This window comes from Ursus americanus, chromosome 33 (genome assembly GCF_024610735.1).
Source record: "Ursus americanus isolate L20-20 chromosome 33, mUrsAme1.1.p, whole genome shotgun sequence".
In the NCBI taxonomy this organism is placed as follows: domain Eukaryota; kingdom Metazoa; phylum Chordata; class Mammalia; order Carnivora; family Ursidae; genus Ursus; species Ursus americanus.
Window position 1 is genome coordinate 6,773,461 of NC_142159.1, and position 26,125 is coordinate 6,799,585.

At 49.7% G+C, this 26,125-nt stretch overlaps 1 protein-coding gene across 3 annotated transcripts; it reads left to right on the forward strand.

Moving 5' to 3' along the window:
* Positions 1 to 2,693: 2,693 nt before the first annotated feature.
* Positions 2,694 to 26,060, forward strand: BSDC1 (BSD domain containing 1). 3 transcript variants are annotated; one of them, XM_045782209.2, is made up of 11 exons: positions 2,694 to 2,733; positions 2,989 to 3,049; positions 7,893 to 8,009; positions 9,970 to 10,137; positions 11,754 to 11,808; positions 14,166 to 14,281; positions 14,707 to 14,775; positions 14,934 to 15,012; positions 16,006 to 16,485; positions 22,457 to 22,560; positions 24,060 to 26,060. In XM_045782209.2, exons 1-11 carry the CDS (start codon positions 2,723 to 2,725, stop codon positions 24,090 to 24,092), a joined length of 1,293 nt encoding a protein of 430 aa, XP_045638165.1. In that variant the 5' UTR covers positions 2,694 to 2,722; the 3' UTR covers positions 24,093 to 26,060. The 3 variants fall into 3 exon arrangements, with proteins under 3 accessions (XP_045638165.1, XP_045638163.1, XP_045638162.2); XM_045782207.2 differs by lacking the exon at positions 24,060 to 26,060 and adding an exon at positions 22,971 to 23,914; XM_045782206.2 differs by lacking the exon at positions 24,060 to 26,060 and having other exon boundaries at positions 22,457 to 23,914.
* The last annotated feature ends 65 nt before the right edge of the window (positions 26,061 to 26,125 follow it).

A 26,125-nucleotide genomic window follows, 5' to 3' on the forward strand; every position in this document is an offset into this window, starting at 1 on the left:
CAGAGGAGGATTGTGATCTGATTTACAAAACTTTTAATGTGATAAAATAGAACATGAAACTTCCGATTTCACTATTTTCAACTATACAGTTCAGTAGCAGTAAGTCCATTGCCATTGTTGTGCAGCCAAAACCATCAATCATCTCCAGAACTTTTTCACCGTACCAAACTGAAACTCCAACCCATTATTAAACAATAACTCCCCATTCCCTCCTCCCTCTAGCCCCTTGTATCTACCACTCTACTTTTTGTCTCTATGAATCTTGACTACTCCAGGTATGTCATATAAAGGGAATCATATAATATTTATCCTTTTGTCACTGGCTTGTTTCACTTGACATAATGTCTTCAAGATTCACCGACACTGTAGCGTGTGTCAGAATTTCCTTACTTTTTAAGGCTGATAATATTTCCACTGTATGTATACACCACATTTTGTTTATCCATTCGTCTGTCAAAGGACACTTGGGTTTCTCACACCTCTTGGCTATTGAGAAAATGCAGCAATGAACATGGGTATAGAAATATCTGTTAGAATTCCTGCTTTCGGGGCACCTGGGTGGCTCAGTCAGTTAAGCATCTGCCTTCAACTCAGGTCACGATCCCGGAGTTAAGACTATACTATAGGAAGGCAAGAGTGGATACCAGTTAAAAGGCTCTCGAGTTTATCTAGGTGAGAAACATAGTGGCCGGGATTTACAAAGTAACAGGGGAGATAGTGAGAAGTGACCAGATTCTGGTTTTGCTTTAAAGGTAGAGCCAACACAGTCAGTTAAGAGTCAGCTTTTGATTTTGGCTCAGGTCATGATCTCAGGGTTGTGAGACTGAGCCCTGTGTTGGGCTCCAGGATATGGAGTGTGCTTAAGATTCTCTCTCTCCCTTTCCCTCTGCCCTTCCCCACCCTTTCCCTCTAAATAAATAAATAAATAAGAAATAAATAAGGGTAGAACCAATAGATTTGCCAAGGAATTAGCTTTGGAGTAAGAAAGAAAGAGAGAAATCAAAAATTTCTCCCCCGTTTTTGGCTTGAGCAACTGGAGGAATGAGGTTGCCATTTACAGCTTTGGGGAAGTTTGCAGGAAGTTGAGGTTGATACATCGGGAACTGGGGGACATGTTAAGTTTAATATGGCTATTATACAACCAAATAGAGATAATGATCCTGGTATTCAGAGATGTGAGGGTTAAAGAGAAAATTTGAGAGTAACCAGTGCATAGATGGCATTTAAAATCATGAGACTCGATGAGATCATCTGGTGAATGATTACAGACACCAAAAAGGAGAAGGCTGAGCCTTGGGACATTCCAGCAACCAGAGGCCATTGAAACAACAGTAGAGAACGTGAGAGAGAGATGCCAGTGAAGTAGGAGGAGAGTCAGAAGGGCATTGGTGTCCTGGAAGGCAAGTGAAGAAAGTCTTCAAAAAGGAGGAAGGTGATCAACTGTGTCAAGTAAAATGCTGATGGGCCAAATAAAGATTGAAAATTGGTCATTGTTCTTAGCATTCCCATAAAAGTTATTTCAACGGATTGTGGGGAGGCAAAAATCCGACTGAAGTGAATTCAATAAAGAATGGGAAGAGGGGCGCCTGGGTGGCACAGCGGTTAAGCGTCTGCCTTCGGCTCAGGGCGTGATCCCGGCGTTCTGGGATCGAGCCCCACATCGGGCTCCTCCGCTATGAGCCTGCTTCTTCCTCTCCCACTCCCCCTGCTTGTGTTCCATTTCTCGCTGGCTGTCTCTATCTCTGTTGAATAAATAAATTAAAAAAAAAAAGAAAAAAAAAGAATAGGAAGAGACGGAAGTTGGAGACAGTGAGTATAGCCAAGTCTCACAGGAGTTTTGGGGGATTAGGTAAAGGGTGTCCGATCAAGAGAGGGTTGGTGTTTATTTCCATGCTTTTAAGATGGGAGAAATAGCACGTATGACAGGAACAATCCTGTAAAGAGAGAAAACGAAATGGGGGGGGGGGATTACTAAAGCTCTGCCCCTAAACAGACAAGAGGCGACGGGATTTGATGGGTAGCAGATCCAGAAAGTCTCTGTCTCCCTTTCACAAGTCAATCCAGGTCCAGCTCCAGCTCGCGAAGTTCTGGTTTGGGCTACCAAGAGTTGACGTAGTTGAAAGTGTGTCTGTCTCCACAATATTCTCAGAGCCCTTCCAGATGCTGCATGGAAGTCAGCTTCATGAAGAATTTTTCTCCATACACCTGCAGACCATGGCCCAGGGCCCCGCTCTGCGCTTGTTGGCCCGAAGAGACCCAAGCAGCGGCTACGCGGCTTGTTTCATAAAGGGGGGTGGTCCTGGCCCTGCGCTCTAGGATCCAGACTTTCGAGCTCCAGGCCGGGTCCCTTCTCTCCCCTCTGCTCCCACACCTCCCACGGTCCCGGCCCGCTAACGTGGCCCCTGGCAGCCACCGTATCCGAAGTCAGTTGATTAAAAAGTAGTTGTTGGTGGGGGTAGGACTAACGCTTGGGGGTGGACCCGAGAACATACTTGAGTGAGGATTGGGCCGAGAGTTCAGGGGCGGAGTTTAAGAGCGAACTCTAGACAGAGAGTGGACCGAGCTCAAGAAGGCGGAGCCTAGTGATGGAGCGGGGCGGAGATTGGGCCGAGGGCGGTGTCCGCGCGAGGATTGGGCCGAGCGCTCCGGGGCGGTGCTTGGGGGGGCGGTGCCGTGTCGGAAGTCAGAGGTCAGTAAATAGTGGTGATGTCATGCAGGCAAGATGGCGGAAGGGTGAGCCCGTCATCTAGCTCTCGGGCGTCGGGGCCTGAATTCTCCCAGGGTCGGGGTGCTGGGCCAGGGTCACCGTGGGGAACAGGAGGCCAGCCGGGAGTGGACGGAGCTGAAAGGGCGGGGTGGAGTCTCAGTGTGAGGGGGTGGATCTGCCAAGTCTCGGCCCGCGGACCACATCTCAGGGAGAAACTGAGACCCGATCATGCGCGGGCAAGAGTCGCACCGCAGGGCCGCCAGATGTGTCTGTCTTCACAGGGAGGACGTGGGCTGGTGGCGGAGCTGGCTGCAGCAGAGTTACCAGGCAGTCAAGGAGAAGGTAAGCCGGGCCGGCGCCCTTCTTCCGCCAGGGCCTCGCGCCGCCTCATGCAAGCGGGTCCGAGCGGCCCCGCCCGACCAGTGTGGGCTCTGGGCCTGAAAGATGAGGCCCACCCGGGCTGTACCGTTATCCCCGGTCGGTCTCAGGGAGGACTGACCCCCGACTCAGACCAGTGTGACACTAGCCACGATGAAATACAGATTTTTTTAAAGGCCGGAGCGACCCTTTTGTAGGAATCCATAGGAAGAGCAGTTTATTCCAGCTCAGGAAATTCACAGCTTCGTAGAAGAGAGAACCTTTGATCTAGGCCTTGAAGAAGAATTCTGCAATAGAAACTTATTACTATAGTCATTCAAATACTAGAATGCTACAGCTAGCACTGTCTGACAGGTCCTAAGGATGCAGATGCTATCCTGGGCCTCGCAAAGCTCACAGTCTAGTGGGGAGGCAGCAATCCTTATGGGATGAGTGAGCCTTGGCCCTGCCAATGAACAAGGCTGTTGTGTGTTTCTGTTCCACCCCATACTAGTTTGTCAAAACCAGCCCAAGTGAATTGTGGAGGAAAGGTTAATTATTGTTTACTTCAAGAAATTGGGGTGAGTCCTGCTTCAGGGCAGACTCCAGGAGGCTTCTGATCTCGGTTAAATCAGTCCTCTATTCTGGAAGAATTTTAATACCTCCTTTAGCCTGCATACTCCTGTTCAGCCTCTCAGCTACAGCCTAGCAAATCTGAGAATGCCCTGAGTTGTTTCTGTTGTTGATGAGGACTAACAGAATTTCACACTGAAGTTTAATTGAAAAGACCTCAAAGGACCTCAAAGGACCATTGAGCGATCTCCTGGAAGGAGAGTCTGACGTGCCTTCAGCAAATGTTGGGCGATGACTTCCTGTGTGTTTTCCTCAAGGCGGGTCTTACCATAACTCATGAAAAATAGATAGTTGGTTAGCTTTCTATCTTTGTTTTTGGGGAGCTCTCTGTTTGAAGCAAGGGTGTGAATGTTGTTTCTGCCTTTGACCGTTCCCCATTCAGAAAGAGGGGACTTAATGTCCCTCTCAGCTAGTTACCGTTATATGGATTTGGGCAAGTTATTTAACCTCTCTAGGCTTCAGTTCCTCATCTGCAAGATGGGAGTACTAATAACACCTACCTGATAATACTGTTGTGAGGATTAAATAATAATGTGTGTAAAGCACCAGGAACAATACTTAGCACACCGTAAGTAGTATAAAAGCATCAGTAAATTAATTAAACTGAGGAGGGTGCTGGGGAAACCTCTTAAACACCATCAGTCCATTTTTACTTCCATTTTTTCCTTAGTCTTTCAGTGCTTTTCTGGCCTTGCCTGCGCCCATCCTGGCTCCATCTAGACTACTCAGTTCCCAGGACCCTCAGTTTCCTTGCACCCCTTAGCATACATTGCCCTAGACACTACAGTGCTGAGATGGTGCTATAATTGATCTTCCTCTGCTCCTTATCGCCTCCTATAGTGTATGTGTGTGTTTGCATTTGCCCAGAGACACTGATAAAGAAAGTCATTGCTCTTTGGTCCAACCACAGATTGCCCAAGCTTATTTAGGCCTGAGCACCCCCACCCCCAGCAAGCTTTTTCATTCTCTGATTTGCTTTTCTTCCCCTTATCTTCTGAAACTTTCCCCAAACCTAACTCTTCCCTCCAGTGGTCCTTTCAGCTACTTCCTCTTTTACCTCTAGGAGACACCCTCGCCTCCTACTTTTTATATTTGAGGTCAGCAGCATGACCTCTCATAACTCCCTCCCCATCCCTGCAGCTGCCCCATGTAAGCTTATCTGTAAACACACTCAACTTCACCTACCACGTGCCAAATCCAGCGGGTGGTTTTCAGCCCTTATCTTCCTGGGCCTTTCGGCTGCATTTGACACTAGTGATCACTCCCTCTTTCTTGAAACTCTACTCCTTTGGCTTTGTGGCAGGCTTCTCTCTCACTTCTCCACATCGCCAGGCTTTTCTTTCCTGACTCTTTCATGGCTTCCCTTACAGGTGTGGTGTTTGAGGGGTCTTGTCCTCAGCTCACTGCTCTGTTCACTCTACAAACTCTTCCTGGGTGACCTCCTCCATTTTCATGATAGTGTGATTCCTGGTCCTTTTCTCTGAGCTTTAATGTTGGAGAATAACTCCTGCCGGACAACTATGCCGGATAACCCACTGTCATCACACATTCTGCGTGACCAAAATCACTGTCATCATCCTCTTTCTAAGCCTGCTCCCCCTTCTGCATTTCTGTCTAAGCTGGGAGCACTGTGTCTACCCAGTCACCTAGGTTAGCAGCCAGTGGCTCTTCCTTGATTCTCCTGCATCTGTTTAATTCCTAAATCTACCATTTTTGCCTGATATTTCTTGAATCAGTCCTATCCTTTCATCCTGACCAGCACTATCCTTATTCATATTCTTTCATTGCCTTTTCTGAACTCTTAACAGCAGCCTCCTGACTGTTCTCCTCCGTCTTCTAATCTTGTCACTTTTGGATCTATCCGTGGTACTCCAGGCCAGTCACTGGAGTGACCTACGAAAAATGCAGATCTTATCATGTCCCACCTCCTTCCAACTCTTGGTGGCTCCCCATCACCCACCATCGTTGCCCTTGGCAGCCTTTCCAGCTTTCTTCCAAACTACTTCTGCTTTATCTTGAATGTTCAGGACAGAAATGCTCAGAGGCCTCAGTAAACCCTGTGCCCTGCCGTGCCCCAGCTTCCTTTACCAACTCCTGCTCGTTCTTCTAGGTGCTCAGTCCAGGCTTCCCTTCACCAAGTCTTTGCAACTTCCTGATAAAACACTGGTCACCACTCTGCTCTTGTACATTGACACTGTTATGTGAGCAGTTCGCCCGGTAGACGATGACCTTCTTGAGGGCAGGCACCATGTCTGTTCATATTGGTCCCCTCAGAGCTCGCAGTCTAGTGAGGGAGACAGTCATTCATCAAATCATCATGGCAGTGGTTATATAATTAAAATTTGCCCTCGTACGTGTAAATTTAACAAGCAAACATTCTTTGAGCACCTACTCTATGCCAGGTTCTATGTCACATACTGGGAAAGCATCAGTGAGCAAAAAACACGGGCTGTATGTTCACAGAGCTCCGTTTATCCAGGAAGCTAGCTATTGAACGGGTAATCATAAGTCTACAGCATGACAAATGTTAGAGAACATGCAGGTGCCCTGGGAAGCAGGGAGCCAACCTAATCTGAGGTGGCATCCGGGAAGCCTCTCTAGGGAAGTGACATTTAAGGAAGAATCAGAGTTAACCAGGTGAGGGGGTTCATTCGTTGTGTCTGTTCACGTATGTGTTTCCAAGAATTACACTCGTGTGTTCAGACCTCTTGAAGATAGGGAGGGTGCTAGAGCATTTGAGAAACTTGGGGAAAGCCAGCTAGAGCTCGTGAGAGACACAGTGGCAGGGGATGAGAGTCTGCCAGAGGTGAGATTAGGTGGGCTTTGGAAGTGAAGGTAAAGATTTTATACTTGCTCATAGGATACTGTGTAAACACTGAAGACTGTGAAGCAGGGGCAGCCTGGTCCGCCCTGACTTCCAAAGCCCCCAGCAGTGTCACAAGGACAGGGTAGTAGAGGTCTCTGATGTACCCTGCAGGGAGTCCATTTGACAGAGCAGGTTGGCCTAGACCAAGGTGTTGGCAGAGTGGATGGAGAGCAAATTAATAAATGATCCCTCCACCCCAATTAAGGAGTCCCGAGTCTAAAATGGAGACGCGATTCCCCTCTCAGAGAAGCTTCTGGCTGATAGATGACACTGCCCCATCCAGAGACATCCCAGGCTGCTGAAAACTAGACAGGCCCTTCCCCAAAGAAAAAAACCACCAGAACTCTCCAAAATGCTAACACACACACACACACACACACACACACACACACACACTGCAGCCGATTATCCAGCAGCCGATTATCCATGTGTAAAATGAGAAGGCTTGCCAGGGTGAACACAGAGGTAGTCTGGGAAGGTCCCCCAGAGTGAGTAAGGGTGAAACAAAGCAGGGCAAGACTCAGACCGGAGCTGAGGGCCTGCTGTCTCACGCCGTCAGAGTGCAGGGTGAGTGGCAGGTCAGTCCAGCAGAAGAAATATCCATTCTGCTCTACGGATGAATAGAATCCTGGAGTGGTAGAACCAAGAACCCCTCGGAGAGAACCCAATCCAGTATTTCTCTCAACATCCCCTTTGTTGAATGTAAAAATCACACACCTTTTTACTGGTATTAAATTGTCATGAATCACTCATAAATGCTTTCTGAACTAATGCGACATGTTCATTAAACTTTTCAGACACATAATTTCACATACTGCCTCCTCTTTTAACTGAATCTCCCTGTACAAAAAAGTAAAAGTAGAAACACTTCGCTTTGATAAAAATTCACACACCTTTTCTTCATGTTATTTGAAAGTTGAAACAAACGTCATGACTTAAAGCATATCAGAGCAACGCGTCTGACTCTCTTTTGTTTCCAGATGACATGTGCCCCCTTCCCCAGCCTGCTCTTGAACCACTGACGTGGGCCGCCTCCCTCATTTTACAGAAAACTGAGACTAGATGAGAGTTACTTGTGGCCACAGAGCCTCTGAGTGTCGGGGCTAAGACTTGTCCCCATTCTCAGAGCAGCAGGAAGTCCCTCTGTACGCTGCTATTCAGTAATCCCAGGTCATGGACTTGGGACAAGCAAGCATTGTTTCTGTGCCTGGGCTTCCCACATCACCTGAGTTTTCCATGTGTCTGTCTGAGACGGAAGAAGCCCAGGAAACAGGAACGAAGGGCGGTGGAGCCAGCTGGCTCTGTCGTCCTTCTCTTGTCTTCCCATAGTCCTCCGAAGCCTTGGAGTTCATGAAGCGAGACCTGACAGAGTTCACGCAGGTGGTGCAGCATGACACGGCCTGCACCATTGCGGCCACGGCCAGCGTGGTCAAGGAGAAGCTCGCTGTGAGTACTGCCTCCACCCTCTGAGTGACTGTCCCTCACAGCCTGACCTGCCCTGGGCCCCTGGTGGGACACCCCAACCTTTCTACTGTTAAGTGATTGTTTCTCCCCGTAGGCTCCCACTTGGAGAGAATTGTGTCTGTCGAGCCAACAGGCTACGTAGAATAAGTATTAATAGGCTTTCCCATTTCTGTATTATTTTAACAAATGTTTTCCTGTTTGCAAAGTCATTCTTTGTAGACAGTGTAGAAAATACATGTAAGAAAAAGAAGAAGACCTAGAGACACCCAGAATTCCATCTCCCAGAGATAAGGACTGTTAATATTTGGGGATTTGTTTCTTAGGTCCACTTTTTTTCAGAACAGGAATCAACTGAATATCATGTTTTATAACCTACTTTCTGATTTAATCATTGCAGACCTCACTCTCCAGCCTCATAAATGGCCTGTTATTTTGTTCTGTAGATTCAACCAGTTCCTAGTTTCCTATTGCATTTTTTTCTGGTACTATAAACAGAGCCACAGTAAACATTCTGATTGCTAAATCTTTGCCCTTCATATTTTCTTTATAATAAAATACTATAATAAAATCATAGGGTGAGTACAGTTTTAGGCCTTTTAATATCTATTGCAAAACTACCTCCAGAAAGGTTGTGCCAACTTAATATTCTTACTGGCCCTGTTTTTCTTAATCAAAGATGTGTAGCAGAATCTTCTTGTGAGAGAGGAGTTGGATTCTAAAGTCAGTGTGAAAAGTGAAAGTTGTGTATGGTTGGCTGTGCCTGCAAATCTCAAGCTTCTGATGAAGTATAATATCCAGGTTTTGTATGAACAGTTCCTCCTTTCGTATTGGGACAATTGCACTTTCTTCATTTGATCACCAGCTGAACCAGTGGCCTTGTGATTAGAGGCCATGTTATGAGAAACATGTTTCGGAGTTCTTTCAACCAACCTTATTTGGTTGACTCTTCTTGTAAAATACCATCTGCCTGCTAATCACAGCTGCTGATGAGCGTGGATGACAGGGAGTAACCCTGCTGATCCGCCAGAGTCCAGCCAGTAGCACAGATGCCACTCGTTTCTCCCATTTATTCATTCCTTTTCTTCATTCAGCAAAGTGACTGCGTGTCTGTGCCGCCTGTGCCAGCACCCTGGTAGATTCCAGGTGTAAAATGCCTGGATGACCTCATCAGGAGTAAATATTATGGTTTCCACGAGGTTTAGGGCCTGGCCCTATCAGCATCCCATCTCTGCTTTGCTTTGAGGCCATTCTGACCAGTGTGGCTCAAGCTTGGTGTCCCACTTGCCGCGTACATTGGCCCTCAGTGGTCCCCAGTTTGCCTCTAGGCAGGGCTACCTGTTCTCATCCTGCCCATATTTCCCCAACCTCTTGTACGAAATGTTCTACTTCCTGAACAACGATGATGATGAAATTGTAATACTACAGTACTGCTGTTCGGTAAATGTCTCTCGTGTGCCAGGCATTGTACATGCCTTATCTTTTTTATTTGTCACAGCCGCCCTCTGAAGGAAGTCTGTTTATCTGCATTTTACAGATCATGAAACAGACTCAGAGAGGTTTAGGTCGCCAAAACTAGTACCTTTCCCAGCACTCGACCCGAACGTCTGCTTCCCCACGGAGTGTGTATGGCGCACTTCCTCTCCTGCCAGTCTTTGATCAGCCTGACTGGCCTTGAAATTTTTATGAAACGAGTCAGAGAGTTCTGCTCTGACTTATCCAGGCCTACCGGGTCCCTGTGCCACAACCCCATCTGGTATACGGGGACCTGGCTACTTCTGTCCTTCTCCAACCCCAGAGATGGGGTGAGAGGCCCTGAGTGCTTCCCTGGTCCCCACACATGGCTCACACTTTTGCCCCTGATGCTTCACCCCTCGGTACCCCATCCCCTAGATTGCAGCCTGCTCCTGGGCCACCTGTTTACTCTGCCCCCTTCTCTCTGCAGACCGAAGGCTCCTCGGGGGCAACAGAGAAAATGAAGAAGGGGTTGTCTGACTTCCTAGGGGTGATCTCCGATACCTTTGCTCCCTCACCGGACAAAACCATAGACTGCGATGTCATCACCCTGATGGGCACGCCCTCCGGCACAGCTGAGCCCTACGATGGCACCAAGGTATTTATTAGCAGCCTCCCCTGCAGGTGCCTAACAACACCGGGTTCTGGCTTCCAACGCCACTCACGAAAGCCAGAAAATAAGTATATGGCTATGACTGAATTGGAGAGTACTGAGCTCGAAGGTAATGGCTCCTAAGTCCATAATCCCATCCCTCAAAGAGAATCACTGATTTCTCGTTGGTGTCTAACCTGTTACTGCTTTTTGTTTATGAGCATTGGTAAAGGTAGTTTGGACTTTTTCTTTTTAACCAAAAAGGCACTTTATACATGCAATTTTATAACCTGCTGAAAAAAAATTATAAAAAATATTAGCATCTTTCTTAATCACCATAATCTTAATGTCTTTACGTTCTTGCAAGTGCAGGTAGCGTCATTATTCAGTCATTTCCCTAGCGTTGCACGTTTGGACTCCTTTGAGCCCTAAGAAGGAATGCTGTACGGACATGATACTGTCCGCACTGGGGTTAGGCTGATTTCCAGTGGGAATAAATGCATGGGGGGAGGATGTCTTCAAAGCACCTAGATCAACAACAGTGGCTGGATATTTCTTAGACATTTTATCTTCTCAGCATTACTTCTTAGAGTTCATGGAGTGTTTTCTCCTAAATTCACAGTGTGATGTCACAGCACTTTGGCCTTCATAGCATTTTACCACATTGAATTTCCATTCCAAACATAATGACTTTTCAAGAATTATCTTTCAGCACTGGTGTCAATACCACCATTTAGTGACCATTTGAGTGGAAGTGTGAAATTTCTTAAATTGTAGGATTTTAAATGGTAACAGCAGTGAATCACAAAGCCCCTCGATGAAGTTCTAATGCAGACAGCCAGCCCTTGCTTCACATAATACTGAGGAAGGAAGGTGAGGTTTTCTGTGTGTCACTCTTGTGGCCTTAACGGGAACACAGCAGATAATTCATTTGGCAGACTGGCTATGAAATTAAGAAATTCTTGGGGAGCCTGAGTGGTTCAGTCAGTTAAGCATCTGCCTTCGGCTCAGGTCATGATCCCAGAATGCTGGGATTGAGCCCCACATCAGGCTCCCTGCTTGGTGGGGAGTCTGCTTCTCCCTGTCCCTCTGCCCCTCCCCACTGCTTGTGCTGTGCCTCTCTCTTTCTCAAATAAATAAATAAAATCTTTTAAAAAAAGAAAAAAATCTTAAATTCTTGATGAATGGTTTTAACTTGGGGGAGCTTAATTACTTCAAAATTTGTCCATAAATTTGAACTTATTAATATATTTGAACTAACATTTTTCAAGTTTCACATAACTCAAAAGCATTTTATGCATACAATTGTATAGTCTGCTTACACTGTATTTTCTTAGTTCCCAAGGTAGAGTACTAGGGGAAAGACTATTTTTCTAGAAGCCTCATTTTGCACTCCTAGCCTAGTGCTTCCTTCTCTAGCCAGTAGGGTGAGCTGATAAGTGCCCCGAGGGTCTGGCAGCTATCAGGGGAGAAGCTGGGTTGAGATTTTGAATGGGAATAAATGTATAGGAGAGGGATATCTTCAAAGCATCTCAATTAACAACAATGATAGGGTGTGCTGTCCGAGGGGAGATGTTTTCGCCACCTAGCACTCCAGAATTTCTGTTCTTTGTTTCTTACAGGCTCGCCTCTATAGCCTGCAGTCAGACCCGGCAACCTACTGCAATGAACCAGATGGTGAGGGGGTAGCTGTGAGGGGACAGGCTTGCGGGGAAGGGAGACCAAGGGGGTCTAGGATGAGCGCCCTGTTTATCTCTGATAGCACTGGCCCAGCACCCCCTGTGCAGAGGGACCAGAGTGGGGCTAGAGTGTGCCTTACATATGGTGGGATGGGTTGACAGTCCCTTTTCCTCCCTGAGCCTGGACTGTGTTCATCCCAGTCTGCAGGGACTTTGCTCCACTCCCTCATCCTCCACTCAGGCCCCATCCCCGCCCTGCTGCCCTGCCTGCCTTCCCTTTGGCGTTTGTTGGCTGAGCCCCTGCCATGCAGCAAGCCCCAGGCTGGGAACTGGAGCTCAGAAATTAGTCAAACCCTCACCCCAGTCCAGACCTCCAGGAACCTGCTGTTAGGAAAGAGAAATGGGAAACTGTGGATAAAGCAACGCTAGTAGGGATGGAGTGCTGCTTCCACAGACCCCAGGAGGGAAGCACCCAGCCCGACCTGGGGAACCCAGGATGTGACACTCAGATTGAGGTTTTAAGGATGAATTTGAAGTCAACTAATTTTGGGGCACCTGGTGACTCAGTCAGCGGAGCATGCGACTCTTGATCTCGGGGTGGTGAGTTCAAGCCCCGCACTGGGCATGGAGCCTACTTAAAAAAGAAAAAAGAAGTAAACTAATTTTACTTTTATCAGTGGGGGAAGGTCATTCAAGCATGGCAACAGAACATGTGAAGCTTCTACCCTGGGGAAGGCTGAGAGGTGCATGTGGGGGAAGGAGGCAGAGAGCTGCTGGTGGGGGCCAGGTGGGGGCCAGGTCGGAAGGGCTTTGGGTGCCAGACTGAGCAGTTTGAATTTTGTTCGAAATGCCTCAAGGTAGTGGTTCTTGACCTTGTTTTAGTCACAGAGGTCTTTAAAAATCCATTGATAATGACAAACCCTCTCTCCACAAAATTTTATAATGCAGTAGGGGAATTCTTTGACCCTCTGAAGCCCATCCTTGGACGCAGCTTAAAAAGCCCTCCCTAGGGGTACCTGGGTGGCTCAGTTGGTTGACCTCCTATTCTTGGTTTTGGCTCAGGGTCATGAGATCAGGGTCCTGAGACCAAAGACTCAAAGAGGATTCTGCTTATCCCTCTCCCTCCCCCTTTGTCCTCCCTGCCCCCCCCCCCCGGCTGCTCACTTGCGCATGCTCTCTCTCTTTCTCTCTAAAATAAATTAAATCTTTAAGAAAGGCCCTCCCTAGACGGGTACCTGTCTGCCTGACTCATTCAGTGGAGCGTGCAACTCTTGATCTCAGGGTCATGAGTTTCAGCCTCATGTTGGGCGTAGAGTTTACTTAATAAAAATAAAAATAATAATAAAATAAAAATAAAAGCTCTCCCTAGTGAACTACTGAAGGGTTTTGAGGCCTGGGGTGATTAGATTTTGCATTTCGTAAAAGCGTCGTCAAGCATGGTTGTAAAGGATAAAATAGAGAAAGACAGAAGATGGGCAGACTGGGTAGGAAGCTTGGTAGGAATCCCCACGTCAGAGGGAAGTCCAGAACCTCGGGAGTAGCAGGTGGAATGAAGAGGATGGTGTGCATATGGACACTGAGGAAGTGGAATCCAGAGTGATCCGATAAAGGGGGAGTCCAGGAGGGCACCCAGAGCTCTGGTGGATAACTAGGTGGGACAGCTTGGGAGGGAAGAAAACGAGCACACAGGGGTTTGCTGCGCTTAAGCAGGTAGAAGTGTCCAGGGGATCCCTGGACCCCTGGATCTGGAGCCCAGCAATGTAGCTGGGGCTGCCAAGACAGACTGAGGAGTTGTTGGGGGAAGGGAGAGGTTGAGACTTGTTGTTTAGTGGAGCTTTTCTGAGGAGAAAACAGAGAACGAGAAGAGATAAGGAAAGAAAAAGAGGAGCCCACTGAAGACTCCGATGAGAAATCACAAAAGCCCAAGAAGCCAGGAGAGAAGAGGGCATTCACGAGGACAAGCGGCTCCCAGGATCAGAAGCTGGATTGGTCACATGAGTGAGGGCAGAGAATAGCCTTTAGACGGAAACATGGGGCCCCTGGGGACCTGAGAATAGCGGTTTCAGAGAGGAGGGGATTCAGTAGCCAAGTGTAGTGGGCTAAAAAGCAAGCAGGAATGTGAGCACATGCAGACTGCAGCCCGTTCTAGAGATCACTTTTCAGTGCCTTGCCATGATACCAGTGGGGCCTACCTACCCCATCACCCTTCCTGACCCCCCACCTTTGGCCAAATGGCTTTGAAAAAACCTTAAGCTTTCCTCACTGTCCATGTCCAGACTTAGGTGTGTCTTCTGTAGGCCCAGTGTTCTCTCTCCAGACCCAGGAAACTGACCATCAGTGTCTGTCCCTCTGCAGGGCCCCCGGAATTGTTTGATGCCTGGCTTTCCCAGTTCTGCCTGGAGGAGAAGAAGGGGGAGATCTCAGAGCTCCTCGTAGGCAGCCCCTCCATCCGGGCACTCTACACCAAGATGGTGAGGACCCAGCTGGCAGGACCTCACCCACCTTCGGTTTCAGGTGTCGGGAGGTGGGAGAGACATATCTAGAGTCACCGCAGAGTCACCTGGCCCAGAGAGCAGTCAGAGACCCTCGAGAGCCAGACCAGCCAGGTCCTGAGCCAAGAATCCACATGGGTATAGTTGATTTGTCAGGTTTCTGGCAGTCATGTGAGAAATGCAAGGGCCAGCAAAGCCTGATGGGAATTCTTTTCTCCCTCCTTGGCCAAGCTGGGCCAAGAAGGTGGGTCTGGGGGTGGAGGGTGTAAGTGCTCTGAGAAAAACTGCTCAGCTACTTAACCACATCTGAAACCCAGAGTAGCTGGGGCAGGCTGATAAGGCTGGGGACACAAACCCTACACAACCACCCCCAAAGTCTCATCTCCACTGTTGCCTTCCTCCAGGTCCCAGCAGCTGTTTCCCATTCGGAATTCTGGCATCGGTATTTCTATAAAGTCCATCAGCTAGAGCAGGTATGCTGGCCTGGCCTGGGGAGGCCCTCCACTCAGCCCTTGGGGAAGTAAGCTGGGTTTTGTTGAGGGAAGAAGGGGCAAGAGCTCTGGGGTCAGGGCTGGGGTCTGGGAAGAGCATGCCGTGACTGCTTCTGGCCATCTTTTCCCCCCACACTCAGGAGCAGGCCCGGAGGGATGCCCTGAAGCAACGGGCAGAACAGAGCATCTCCGAAGAGCCTGGCTGGGAGGAGGAAGAAGGTAAGAGATAGTGAGAGGTGATGGGCAAGTAGCAGGTCCTGTCCTGCCTCTGGGGACCGTCTGGCCATTCTGTGAGCACTGGAGAGACCTGGCACCCGTGGAAGTATAGGGCATGCACACCGTGTCTGTACATGCTGAGGATAGGCTGAACCAACCAGGAAATGTGTGCCTGGACTGGTGGGAATTCCTGGTGTAGGTACAGAAGTCACGTGTGGCAGGAGCAGCACATTCCCCGGCCAGCCCACGGACCAGCCCCTTCAGAGCCTCCTGGGATGCTTATTGGAATTCCAAACTCCCTTCCCCCTGTCCTAAATGAGACTCTGTGGGGATGTGGCCAAACTTGTTTTTTTGCTTCACACCCAGCACAGAGCCCAGAGCGGGGTTTGAACTCATGACCCTGAGAGCAAGACCTGAGCTGAGATCGAGAGTCAGACGCTTAACCAACTGAGCCCCAGGTGCCCCAAACTTGTATTTTTAACAAGCTCTCCTGATAAAGTTCATGCCTAGCCAGGTTTGGGACCTGTTGGCTTAAGGAGGGAGCTGAGCATCCTCTCTCTGGTAGCTCGGCTTAGGATAGGATGTTAGAGCCACCTGCATGCCAGGAACACATTTATTAAGTGTTTTCTTTATTGTTCTCTTTACTAAGGAAAGTTAAGTGTCTTGTTGCAGATCATACACTGGAGATACAGCGGAGCCCATCCTGAGCCCAGAACTTATTCACTGTCAAGCCTTAACTTTCTAGTCTGTAATACCATCCCGGGCTGTGTTGCCGGAAGCTGCCAGACAAATACTAGGCCTCATGGGTAGGAGAGATTTTGACCTACAGGGAGTATCTGCAGACGAACCATGATGGGGAGAGGGTGAGGAAACTGGCACCCTTTAGTCTTGATCAGAGTAAGCTTCGGCAGGAACCTGAGGTCTGTCTTCAGGGAGCTCCAAGGTTATCTTGGGGCCGACCAGGGCACATAGCCCTCTTCCCTTTTCTCTCGACAGAGGAGCTTGTGAGCATTTCACCCACATCTCCGAAAGAGGCAAAGGTTCCTGTGGCCAAAACTTCCACACCCCCTGAAGGACCACCTGGCCCCCTGAGCCCCTGTGAAGAGAATCCGGTGACTGCAGCCGAGCCTCCCACAGAGGTGACTCCGTCCGAGAGCAGCGAGAGCATCTCCGTCGTCACGCAGATTGCCAAACCTGACGCTGCAGCCGAGGCACCGGTGCTGCCCAAGGACCTGTCCCAAAAGCTTCTAGAGGCATCTTTGGAGGAACAGGCCCTGGCTGTGGATGTGGGTGAGACTGGCCCCCCGCCCCCAGCTCCGTTCAAGCCCCACACCCCTTCTGGCCGCCCCAGTGGCCCAGAGCCCAGGCCTCCAGCCAGAGTAGAGACTCTGAGGGAGGAGGTACTCACGGACTTACGAGTGTTTGAGCTGAACTCGGACAGTGGGAAGTCTACACCCTCTAACAATGGAAAGAAAGGTAAGTCAAGGCCGAAGCCCAGTGGGTGGGGGGGAGGGGCAGGCAAGTGTTGCTACCCCATAAGGCAGACTTGTGTCCTCATCCCTTGTGAGGATCCCAGCAGCAGTTGCCCTTTGTTTGTGATACTGATGATGATAACAGCTGCTGTCTATTAAGGATTTATTACCATAGTTCATCCATTTAAAACGTACCTATTTTCTAAAATAAGGGTGCATCTTACAATCATTGGGGTCTTAGGTTCAACAAAATAAGGTTTGTGCCAGGTTCGTATGTTATATTACACTTAGTTTCTCATCTCACAGCCCAGTGAGGTCAGTGTTATTGTCCTCTTTTATAGATGAAGAAAGCAAAGCTCAGAAACATTAAGTAACTTGCTCAAATTCGCATGCCAGGACATGGCAGGCCCAAACTGAGAGCCGGGTCTCTCGGACTCGAAGCCCATGCCCATAGCTACCACGCTGTGCCAGTTTCCATGCATTTGTACGATGCAGCCTTATGCTGGGTTGGAAGTCCCTGTGACATTGAGTGATGTCAGAGGTCTTTTCCCCTAGGTGGCCTCAGAAAAGTCATTTAACTTCCCTAAGCTTATTGCATTATTATAAGTATGAAATACATAAACAACACTTAGAGGTAGAGTTGAAAAAAGAATAAAATAAATACTCATGAACTTGTTATGACCCAGCTTAGGTAATAAAGCTTTAGTTTCTTATCTGCATAATGGAATTTTAGACTGGAGACTGACTTTTTGTCAAAGGGGAACCTCTCTAATTCCTGGAATTAAAGGACAATGATAGCTCCGGTGTTGACTTTTTTGCCACATCAGAATACCTCTTCAGAGATAGCTGATTGTCAGCAAGGCCTCTCCACATACACAGACACACACAGTCTCTGCTGACCCGCCAGCCTCTCCTGAACACACACACACACACACACACACACACACACACACACACACACACACACACACACAGTCTCTGCTGACACACGGTACCAGTCAGCCACAAAACTTGCCCAGCAGGTGAGCCCACGCCTGCTGATGCAGTGAGAGACTGGTTTGCTGCAGTGGGAGGGAAACTGGCCCCACCCCACCCCTACTCTTCTCCCTGATGGAAACGGTAGGGTTTCCAGTTTCCAACACAATGCTTCCCTTCTGGCTCTGATTCAGTGAGGTCATCCATTGAGCTCCTACCTGCTCTTTATGAGACACTGAGGAGGGAGGGGCAAAAGCTGCGGTCTTTGTGATGAAGCATGAAGCAGTATGGGGCAGGCTGGGTGCTGGTGGAGTTCAGAGAAAGAAGGAACCTCCGGGCATCGGCGGTTGTTCCACCGAGGAGACAGGCGTTGTAGAGGAGAGGTGGAGGGTTTGGGGCAGGTGCGGGGGAGTGGTAGTCCCGGCTGAGGGGCCTATGAAGTCCAGATAGCAGAGGCCATGGGGCACATGGAAGGGGCGGTGATGAAAGCCTACTTTGCTGTATTATCTCCCAGGACAGGGAGGAATCGGAAGGGTAGATGGGTTAGCTCAGAAGTAGAACTTAAGAGCTTACCCTTAAGCCAAACTTGGAAGGTTGGACTTGGTGCCGTGAAGCAGCAGGGCCTGCTGCTCACATGACAGGCCCGACTGGTACTGAGAGCTTTCCGTGTACAGGCCGAGGGCTCAGGCTCTGGGGTTCAGACAGTTCTGGGTTCAAATCCCAACCTTGCTCCTAAGCCATGTGACTTCAGAAAAGTCACTGATCTTCCCTAAGCCCCATTTATTCCTCTATCAATTGGGGGTAACTGTTTCACGATAGGTCCTCAGTCAGGGAAGAAATCTGAGTAGAGCCCTGCTTTGGGGAAATGATAATAAGGAACCATCTCTGAGCACTTTCTAGATGTCTGTATAGCTCTGTGCTAAGCACTGGATATGCATATCACTCAGTCTTCACAGAAGCCCAAGAGATCTGGGTAATTTTCCCCATTTTTTTTTACTGGAAGGAAAGGGAGATCAATCACCCATCCACTAAGTATCTAGAAAAGTGTGAAATGGTACTTTGGGAAGGTGGAAGACTAGGTGATGGACCCAAAAGGCAGTGGGGGGTTCCTGGCCGGGTGGTATGAAGGGCCCATTTGAGGTTGTGGTTGTGGGGAATTGGGCCACGGGAGAGCAGGATCAGAAAAATAAGCGGCGGGTTGAAATGGGACGAAATGAGATTGTGGGGAAGCTGCCGCACGAGCTCTCCATCGCTCTGCCCTGCTGCCTCTGACACTCAGGGTTGCAGGAGGGCTGGGGAGTAGCTGCAGAAGACCCACCAGAAGCAGTTGTCATCGCTTAGTCGGGGGAAGCTAGGGTCTTGGACTAGGGGGGCACAGTGGGAACAGAGTAGAGAGAAGGAATCTTAAAAGAATGAAGGCTTGGAGACAGTGACTCCTGTTCCCTCTTATGTCCATATCCTTAGATGACAGAAGAGAGCTTGGTCCCTGCATGCAGCAGAGTCTCCTGGGGTGGCCTCACCACAGGGTCTTCCAAGGTCCCGGGGCAGTCACTGTCATCGCAGAGCTGCTTCCCACCTGCATTTTCTCCCAAGATCCATTCAGTCTAAGAGACTGGACTTACCCTGCTCAGGTTCCCTTAGCAGGAAGGGGGAGGAGAGATGGGGACAGGACTGTGGCCTGCAAACTAGAAGGAGCCCTGGGCTCAAGGCCCTCCTTCCCCAGTGACTGACCTGGGGGTGGCTTTTGCTTCTGTTTCTTTTCTGGGGAAGCAGAGTTCTAGTTAAACAATAAAATGAGCTGAGTGACAGCACCGTGAGGTTAGTAATCGCCTGAAAACTCCCCTTTCTTAAAAAACAACAACAGTGAAACTCCATGAAAGCTTAAATTGTTTTGGCATAAATCCATTCTCTGCCATGCACACAGTGTCAGGGAGATCTTAGTACTCTTGTTGTGTGACCGGACAGGATGCGGGGAGGGGAAAGAAAGCCCCGATTCTCATCTCTGCCACTCGAAGCCTTCATCTCATTATCTGTAAATTGGGACTGTTGGTACCCACCTGAGAGGGTGGATGTGAAGTGCTCCAGACTGTAAGCTGATACTGTTTTCCACCCCTGGAAGGGCTGCCCTAGCATTTAAAGCCTGAAAAAGAGAGACTCACATCCCTGGAGGGCAATCTGAGGTTAGGGAAAGCTGTCACGGCCACGTCCACAGCTCCGAGATGCAGAATCAGCCAGGAGTCCGGCTTCTAAGCCACAGGAAGCCTGCCCTGACATATAGCCCGGCGTGTGCCACCGGAGTGTCCCGAAGGCGCAGGGAGACTTGGACACAGAGTGTGAAGAACTGGGTCTTGGTTGCCGGTCTGCCCTGGCGGGTGTCGGGACCACACGCAGCATTACTTACCCGTGAGACAGTGCTTGTGACGGCCCCGTGTGTTCAGTTCCCGCCACGTGTACATGGTACATGCACGCCACACTGACCCTCTCATCCTAACACTGTTGTACCTCAGAACTGCAGGCCCTGGTCTACAAGGAATCACCCAGGTACCTATTTATAATGCAGAATTCTGGGCCACTACCTAGACCTGCAGAATCTGAATGAGGTGGGGGGGGAGGCAGGCGTCTGCAGTATAATCTCCTCCTGTGCGGTTCTCTGCAAAGAGGCTGATTTTATCCTTATTTTATAAATAGACTGAAGCCCAGAATAACTTACCCAAGACTACACAATAGATAAAAAAAAAAGTAGGGATTCCACGCAGGTCTGCGTGGCTGCAGAGACCACGCATGATCTTCCGAGGATGCTTGTGGCTAGCCCCGTGGCTAGGAAGGAGAACAGTGCAACACCCCTTATAAGGAGTGTAGGGGCGCTTGGGGGGGGGGTGTCAGAGCCTGGGTGCCTGGTGAGGAGCAAGCTGAGCAAGAAAGAGCAAGGACATGTTTCTAGGTCATGCCATTGAGAGGTCAGGGACCTCCTCTTTTTGAAGGTGCTTTTCATAGACGAGAAAAAATACAAAGTAGTGTGTGTTCATTTTAGGAAGAAAAAAAAACCCCAAACAGAAAAATTACCCCCTGACCTCATCACCTAAAGGGAACTATTGTTAGTGTTTTTGTGGGTATGTTGTGCATCTTTTCTCTATGTGTACAAGCATCTCTGAGCATATTTTTAGTAGAATCATACTGCATATACTTTAAAAAAAAAACTATTTTTGTAGTTTTCTTCTTAGTAATAACTTTTGTGTGTACATTTTTTTTTATGTTGCCTATAAGAAGTCATACCCAAGTGTGAATGTTTAGAACAGTGATTGCCAAATTTAGCAGGCATCAGAATCACCTAGAGCAAGGATTAGTCGACTTTTTCTCTGTAGGACCAGATCACAAGTATTTCAGTCTGATGGAAGAACGCCTCAGCTCTGCTGTCGTCGCCGCAGAGCAGCCGTGGGCGATATAGAAACAAATGGCAGTGGCTGTGCTCCAAAATTTAATTTCCCAAAACCGGCAGTAAGCTGGTTTTGGTCCCCGTGCCCTAGTCTGCCAACCCTGCTTTAAAGATGTTTTTTATTTATTCATTTGACAGAAAGAGAGAGAGAGCACAAGCGGGGAAGAGGCAGAGGGTGAGGGAGAAGCAGGCTCCCCGCTGAGCACGGAGCCCGACTTGGGGCTCGATCCCGATCCCGGGGTCAATCCCGGGGTGGTGACCTGAGCTGAAGGCAGACGCCCAACCAGCTGAGCCACCCAGGCGCGCCTGCTGACCCTGCTTTAGAAAAGGGGTCCATGAATATTTATTGAGCTCAAACTCTGTATTCGAGGCACTTGGCAGACGTGAGAAGGGAAAACAAAGATCCCTGCCCTCAGGGAGCGCACATTCCAGCTCCTCTATCGTTAGACAATAAGCAGAGGAAGTCTCGCGATGTAATATATTCGAAAGTTGACAAATACAATGGAAAAAAAGAACAAGTAGAGCAGAGTGAGGGGAGTGGGCTGCAGTTTGGAGTATAAGGTAGGATAGTTTGGGGGGCGGCGCCTGGGTGGCTAGTTGGTCAAGCCGTTAAGCGTCTGCCTTCCGCTTGGGTCGTGGTCCTGGGGTCCTGGGGGGTCCTGGGATCCAGCCCTGCATCGGGCTCCCTGCTCAGCGGGGAGCTGCATCTCTGCCCACCCCACTCGTGCTCTCCCTCCCACTCACTCTCTATCTCAAATAAGTAAGATCTTTTAGAAAGAAAGAAGAGAGGAAGGGAGGAAGGGAGGAAGGGAGGAAGGGAGGAAGGAAGGAAGGAAGGAAGGAAGGAAGGAAGGAAGGAAGGAAGGAAGGAAGGAAGGAAGGAAGGACGGACAGCCGGGGTAGGCCACATTTAGATGGACAATTTGAGCAAGGGTGTGAAGGAGGCCAGGAAGTTGGCCTGTGGATGTCTGAGGAGAGAGTTCTAGGTACAAGGAGCAGCCCCTGCAGAGGCCCTGAGGCGGGAATGTGTCTGCTGGGTTTCCGGAGTAGCAAGGTCAGTGAAGGTGGAATGGAGTAAGTGAAGAGGAAGAGGTCCGTTGTTTATGTCTTCTGGAAGATGTCTGTGGCTCTGGGGAGCCTCCGGGCCAGAGTGCTTCTCCACTGTAGTAACTTCCTTTTTCTCACTTAATGGTTTTAGACTGTTTTGCCATGTGTGTAAGTGTTCTGCTGCCTAACATTTAAAAGTCACATAATGTTCCATCATGTGACTACGCCGTTTATTTATTTTTGGAATTCCCTATCAGTGAACCCTCACGTTGTTTTTTATGTTTTCATCACTATACCAGCACTACAGTGACCATTCTTTTGCCTAAATCTTCGCCTAAATCCAGGATTTTCCCTTAGAATAGATTCCTAAAAGTAGACTCACTGAGGGAGAGGGACGACAGAATGTAAGCCCTCTGATGTGTATTTGTCAGGCCCTTTTAAAGAGTGCCATCACCCTCAGCTACAAATGGTTCCCACATACCCCCCTTCCCGCCTTTCACACTGTGGGTCACGGTTCCAGGCTCAAGCACGGACATCAGCGAGGACTGGGAAAAGGACTTCGACTTGGACATGACCGAAGAAGAAGTGCAGGTGGCGCTCTCCAAAGCGGATGCTTCTGGGGAGGTGAGTGGGCCTGACTGGCCTCAGGGAAGCCAGCCCCGGATCCCCGTGTCTGATGGACGCTCCCCGTCAGGCCCAGCTGTCCCCTAAGGGTGGATCCCTGCTTCTCTCTGAGATGGCAGCTTTGGGGAGGGTGCTGGGGCCTCCCACTCAGGCCCTGCACTGTTCCCATCAGCAGGCTCTGCTTCCCCTTCAGCTCCAGGGTGGATGGTGGGAGAGTTTCTGACATTAGCTCTACATGAAAGTCACCTGAGGAACTACTAAAAAAAATATAGACTCTAAACCCTGCCCCACATCTTCTGATTCGTGGTCCCCAGAGATGGGACCTGAACAGATTTCCTGGCCTTGCGGCAAAAGACAGATCTAGGGCAAGTCACTTAACCTGAGCTTCTGTTTTCCCCTCGAAAACCTAGAACTGGCCCCAGAAGCTTGTCAGCCGTGATCGATAATGCACATAGACATGGTAGGCATCGTGCCTCGGACGTGGGAGCACACAGTGACATTACTGAAGCCACCACAAAACCCATCCAGCTAGAAGCTCAGAGGCCTTCCTGCTCTTACTCTTCATTACCTGCCAGGGTCAAGAATGGGTCATTTTGAATGAAAGGCAGGGGGGAAAGCTCTCACAGCTACTATGTGACAGGCCTGAGGCTCCAGCCCAGACAGCTGATGCAAGTCAGTGTTTGTCGCACTGTCACACAGGAACCACACGATTCCTTCCATCGTGTCGCTCACGAACCTGCTGTGAAGAGGGGAACAGATGAGACACAGGCAGGGCTTCGGTTTTCATATTGGAAAACTGAAGCCTGGGGAGAGGTAGAGACCTTCCCAAGAGTCTTTGGCTCCTGTGACCTCACTATACCCAGGGCAGGGAAGGCCCCTGATGCCCTCTCATGTCACAGGGGCTTGATGCCTTCTGTGTTTTTGTGGCCCTCTGTAAAACCTGACAACATAAATACCTAAGCAGAGTCATTCTACCACCTCTCGTACCCGGGATCAGCTGACAGCAGGCCAATAGAAAGTTCCCTGGGGAGACTTCAGTTGGGGGAGTCGGGTGCTGGAGCCCCTGAGGAAGACTGTGTGAGCACCCGCAGCACAGGGCCACCTTGCTGCTGATCCCAGGGCCACTCTCCATTTCTCCTTAAGGGACTGACCAGCTCGGTTCCGGAGGCAGGGTGTCTCCTTCTAGCTTCCCCCCTTCCATCAAGCTGGTGGAAGCATTTCCTTTGGGTCTGGAGTGATGAGAGCAGTAGACCCACCCCTTAGGCCGAGAGCAACTCTGCTCCCCAGACACATTCCTTAAGACAGTGGTTCACTGTCACAGAGGGCAGGAGGGTATGGCCCAAGGCAGGGCTCGCGGGGGGGGGGGGGGCGGGCAGGGCGGGCTGCTATTTAGGGGAGGGCTATCCGAAAATGGAGGCAGCAAGGGGAGCTTGGGTCTGGGCTTGACTCAGAGGAGTAAATATGTGTTTGTGCTCTCCATTATCCCCTCCTATCTGCAGCTGGAAGATGTAGAGTGGGAGGACTGGGAATGAGGGGAGCCAGAGCGTGCAGCTCCCCCACCCACAGAACCTCCCACCCCCTCGCTCGTCTCAGCCCAGCCCTGGAAGACACTGACTGAGAATGTCCCCCCAATGGCCTCTGTCAACCAGAGCTCTGGGCACAGATTCTGGGTGGCTCCTTGTTGGTCCTTTGGGCCTCTGCTCACGTCTGGGAAGGGGCTCACTAAATCCAAACCAGGAACTCTGACTTGTGCCAACCATAGGATGACTCAAGGGGGAGGAGACCTGCCCCCCTCACCAGAAGAGCCTACTTTTCTCTGCTGAACACCCACTGTTCTCGGGGACTCTTGCTGGGAAGTCCCAAGGGATAACTCTAGCCCTTCTACCTGTGTAGACAGAAGCTAAGCGGCAGTCTCTTGGAGGAAGCTGAGACAACGCTCTGTCCGCCCATAAGCAGGCAAGGAAGGCCAGCCTACCTGTCCTTGGCTAGACAGGGAGGCATGTTCTGGTTCCTAGCCCAGTGAGTAAGAGGCATTCGTCTCTGGGAAGCTCGCCTCTCTTGGGGATCTCCCCCTCCCAGGCATTTTCCAGTCCCAGAGAGGTTCCTTGTGGTTCCGAATCTAGAGACCAAACCCTGAGTTCCCACCTCCTTCCTTTTGTCCGGCCCAGGCTGGTATGTCCCCGATGCCTCTCCCAGGGCTTCTTCGTGTCAGATGCACCCAAGTCCTTAGCCCAGCTGTGCCGCCTGCAGGAGTCTGCTCTTGCGTTTCTTCCCCTCCCCAGGAAGGGAGGGCTCACTTCAGGCCCTTCTGTGCATTGCCTGGCGGGATACCTTGTCCAACCAGCTACCCACCTCGACCCCCCTGTAGCTTAGGACACAAGCCAGCTACCAGCGGTACAGAGCAGTGCTCAAAGCCGAGTACTTACAGCTCTGGTGAGCCCACCTTCTCCACCTCAGCCCTTCTGCTTCTTGAAGGGATATGCGGGGGGTGAACTTGTTGAGACTCTCATCAGGCTTCTGCAAAAGCTCTTCTTCCTGAAGACCGACCCAGTCTTTGTGGCTCTCACCCTCCACTCTGGTCAAGCTGTTCCTCTCTTGGGGAATGAGGGGCTGCGGGAATTCCTGGGGACCCTGGTGCTTCGTGACGCTGCTCTGGTGATTCTTGTACGGAATCTGGTGTGTTCACCAATGATTTAAAGGGATTGTGGTCAGGTATGCCAAGAGAGTGGTGGTCACTTCCACGTCAAACCTTCAGTGAGGGGGTGGGATGGAAAGAATGTTGAATCTTTTTTTTTTTTGACGGGTTGGGGTATTTCTCTTTGTAATTATTTCTTTAGTTTAATTAACCTTTGGTTGTTTGTGCAATATTATATATTTTAAATTATAATGCCTCTCCCCAGAGTATTTTGTAGCCAGGAAAAGAAAAAAGGAAAAAAAAAAAAAGATTCTAACAGCTGTTAGTTTTGTAATTAAAAAAGAAAGAAAAAAGAACTTTGTCCTGAACCTTTTCCAGACTTGCTGTTAACAGCATTAAAGAGATTCAACAGAAGCTGGAAGGTGTCGGGAGGGTCTATTCTTGTCCCCAGCAGCAGCTGCCCCGGAGGCAGGGCAGGAAGGACACAGCGTGCAGGCCGCCTCCCTGCGTGGAGCCTGGGGAAGGGGCAGGGATGGCAGAGGGGGTGGTCTGGGTCACAAGGAAGTCCCCTGTCCTCACCTCAGACTCTGCTTAGACTCTGGGGTGGGGCAGGGACCAGGCCCCCAGCAGGCCTCTCACCAAGACAAGGAGCCGAGAGAGGCCGAGAGGCCGGCTCTGCGTTCCCAACGCTTCTGCGTTTGTTTGGAAAGGAGGTTGCAACAGCGGTGGTTCCAGTTGCTCTTGGTCACTTTTCCCCTCTCCTCCCCCGTGTGCATAGGACTCTGGGGTCTGTTTTTCATTAACTTGGGTTAAACACCTGTGTGAAAATCACTTGGTAGCTGTAATAAAAGGGAAGTTGAATGAGGCCCTCCGGTTGCATGAAGATCTTTAAAGGGAAAGAGAAGTAAGGCTGGGGAGGGTGTAGGTAAG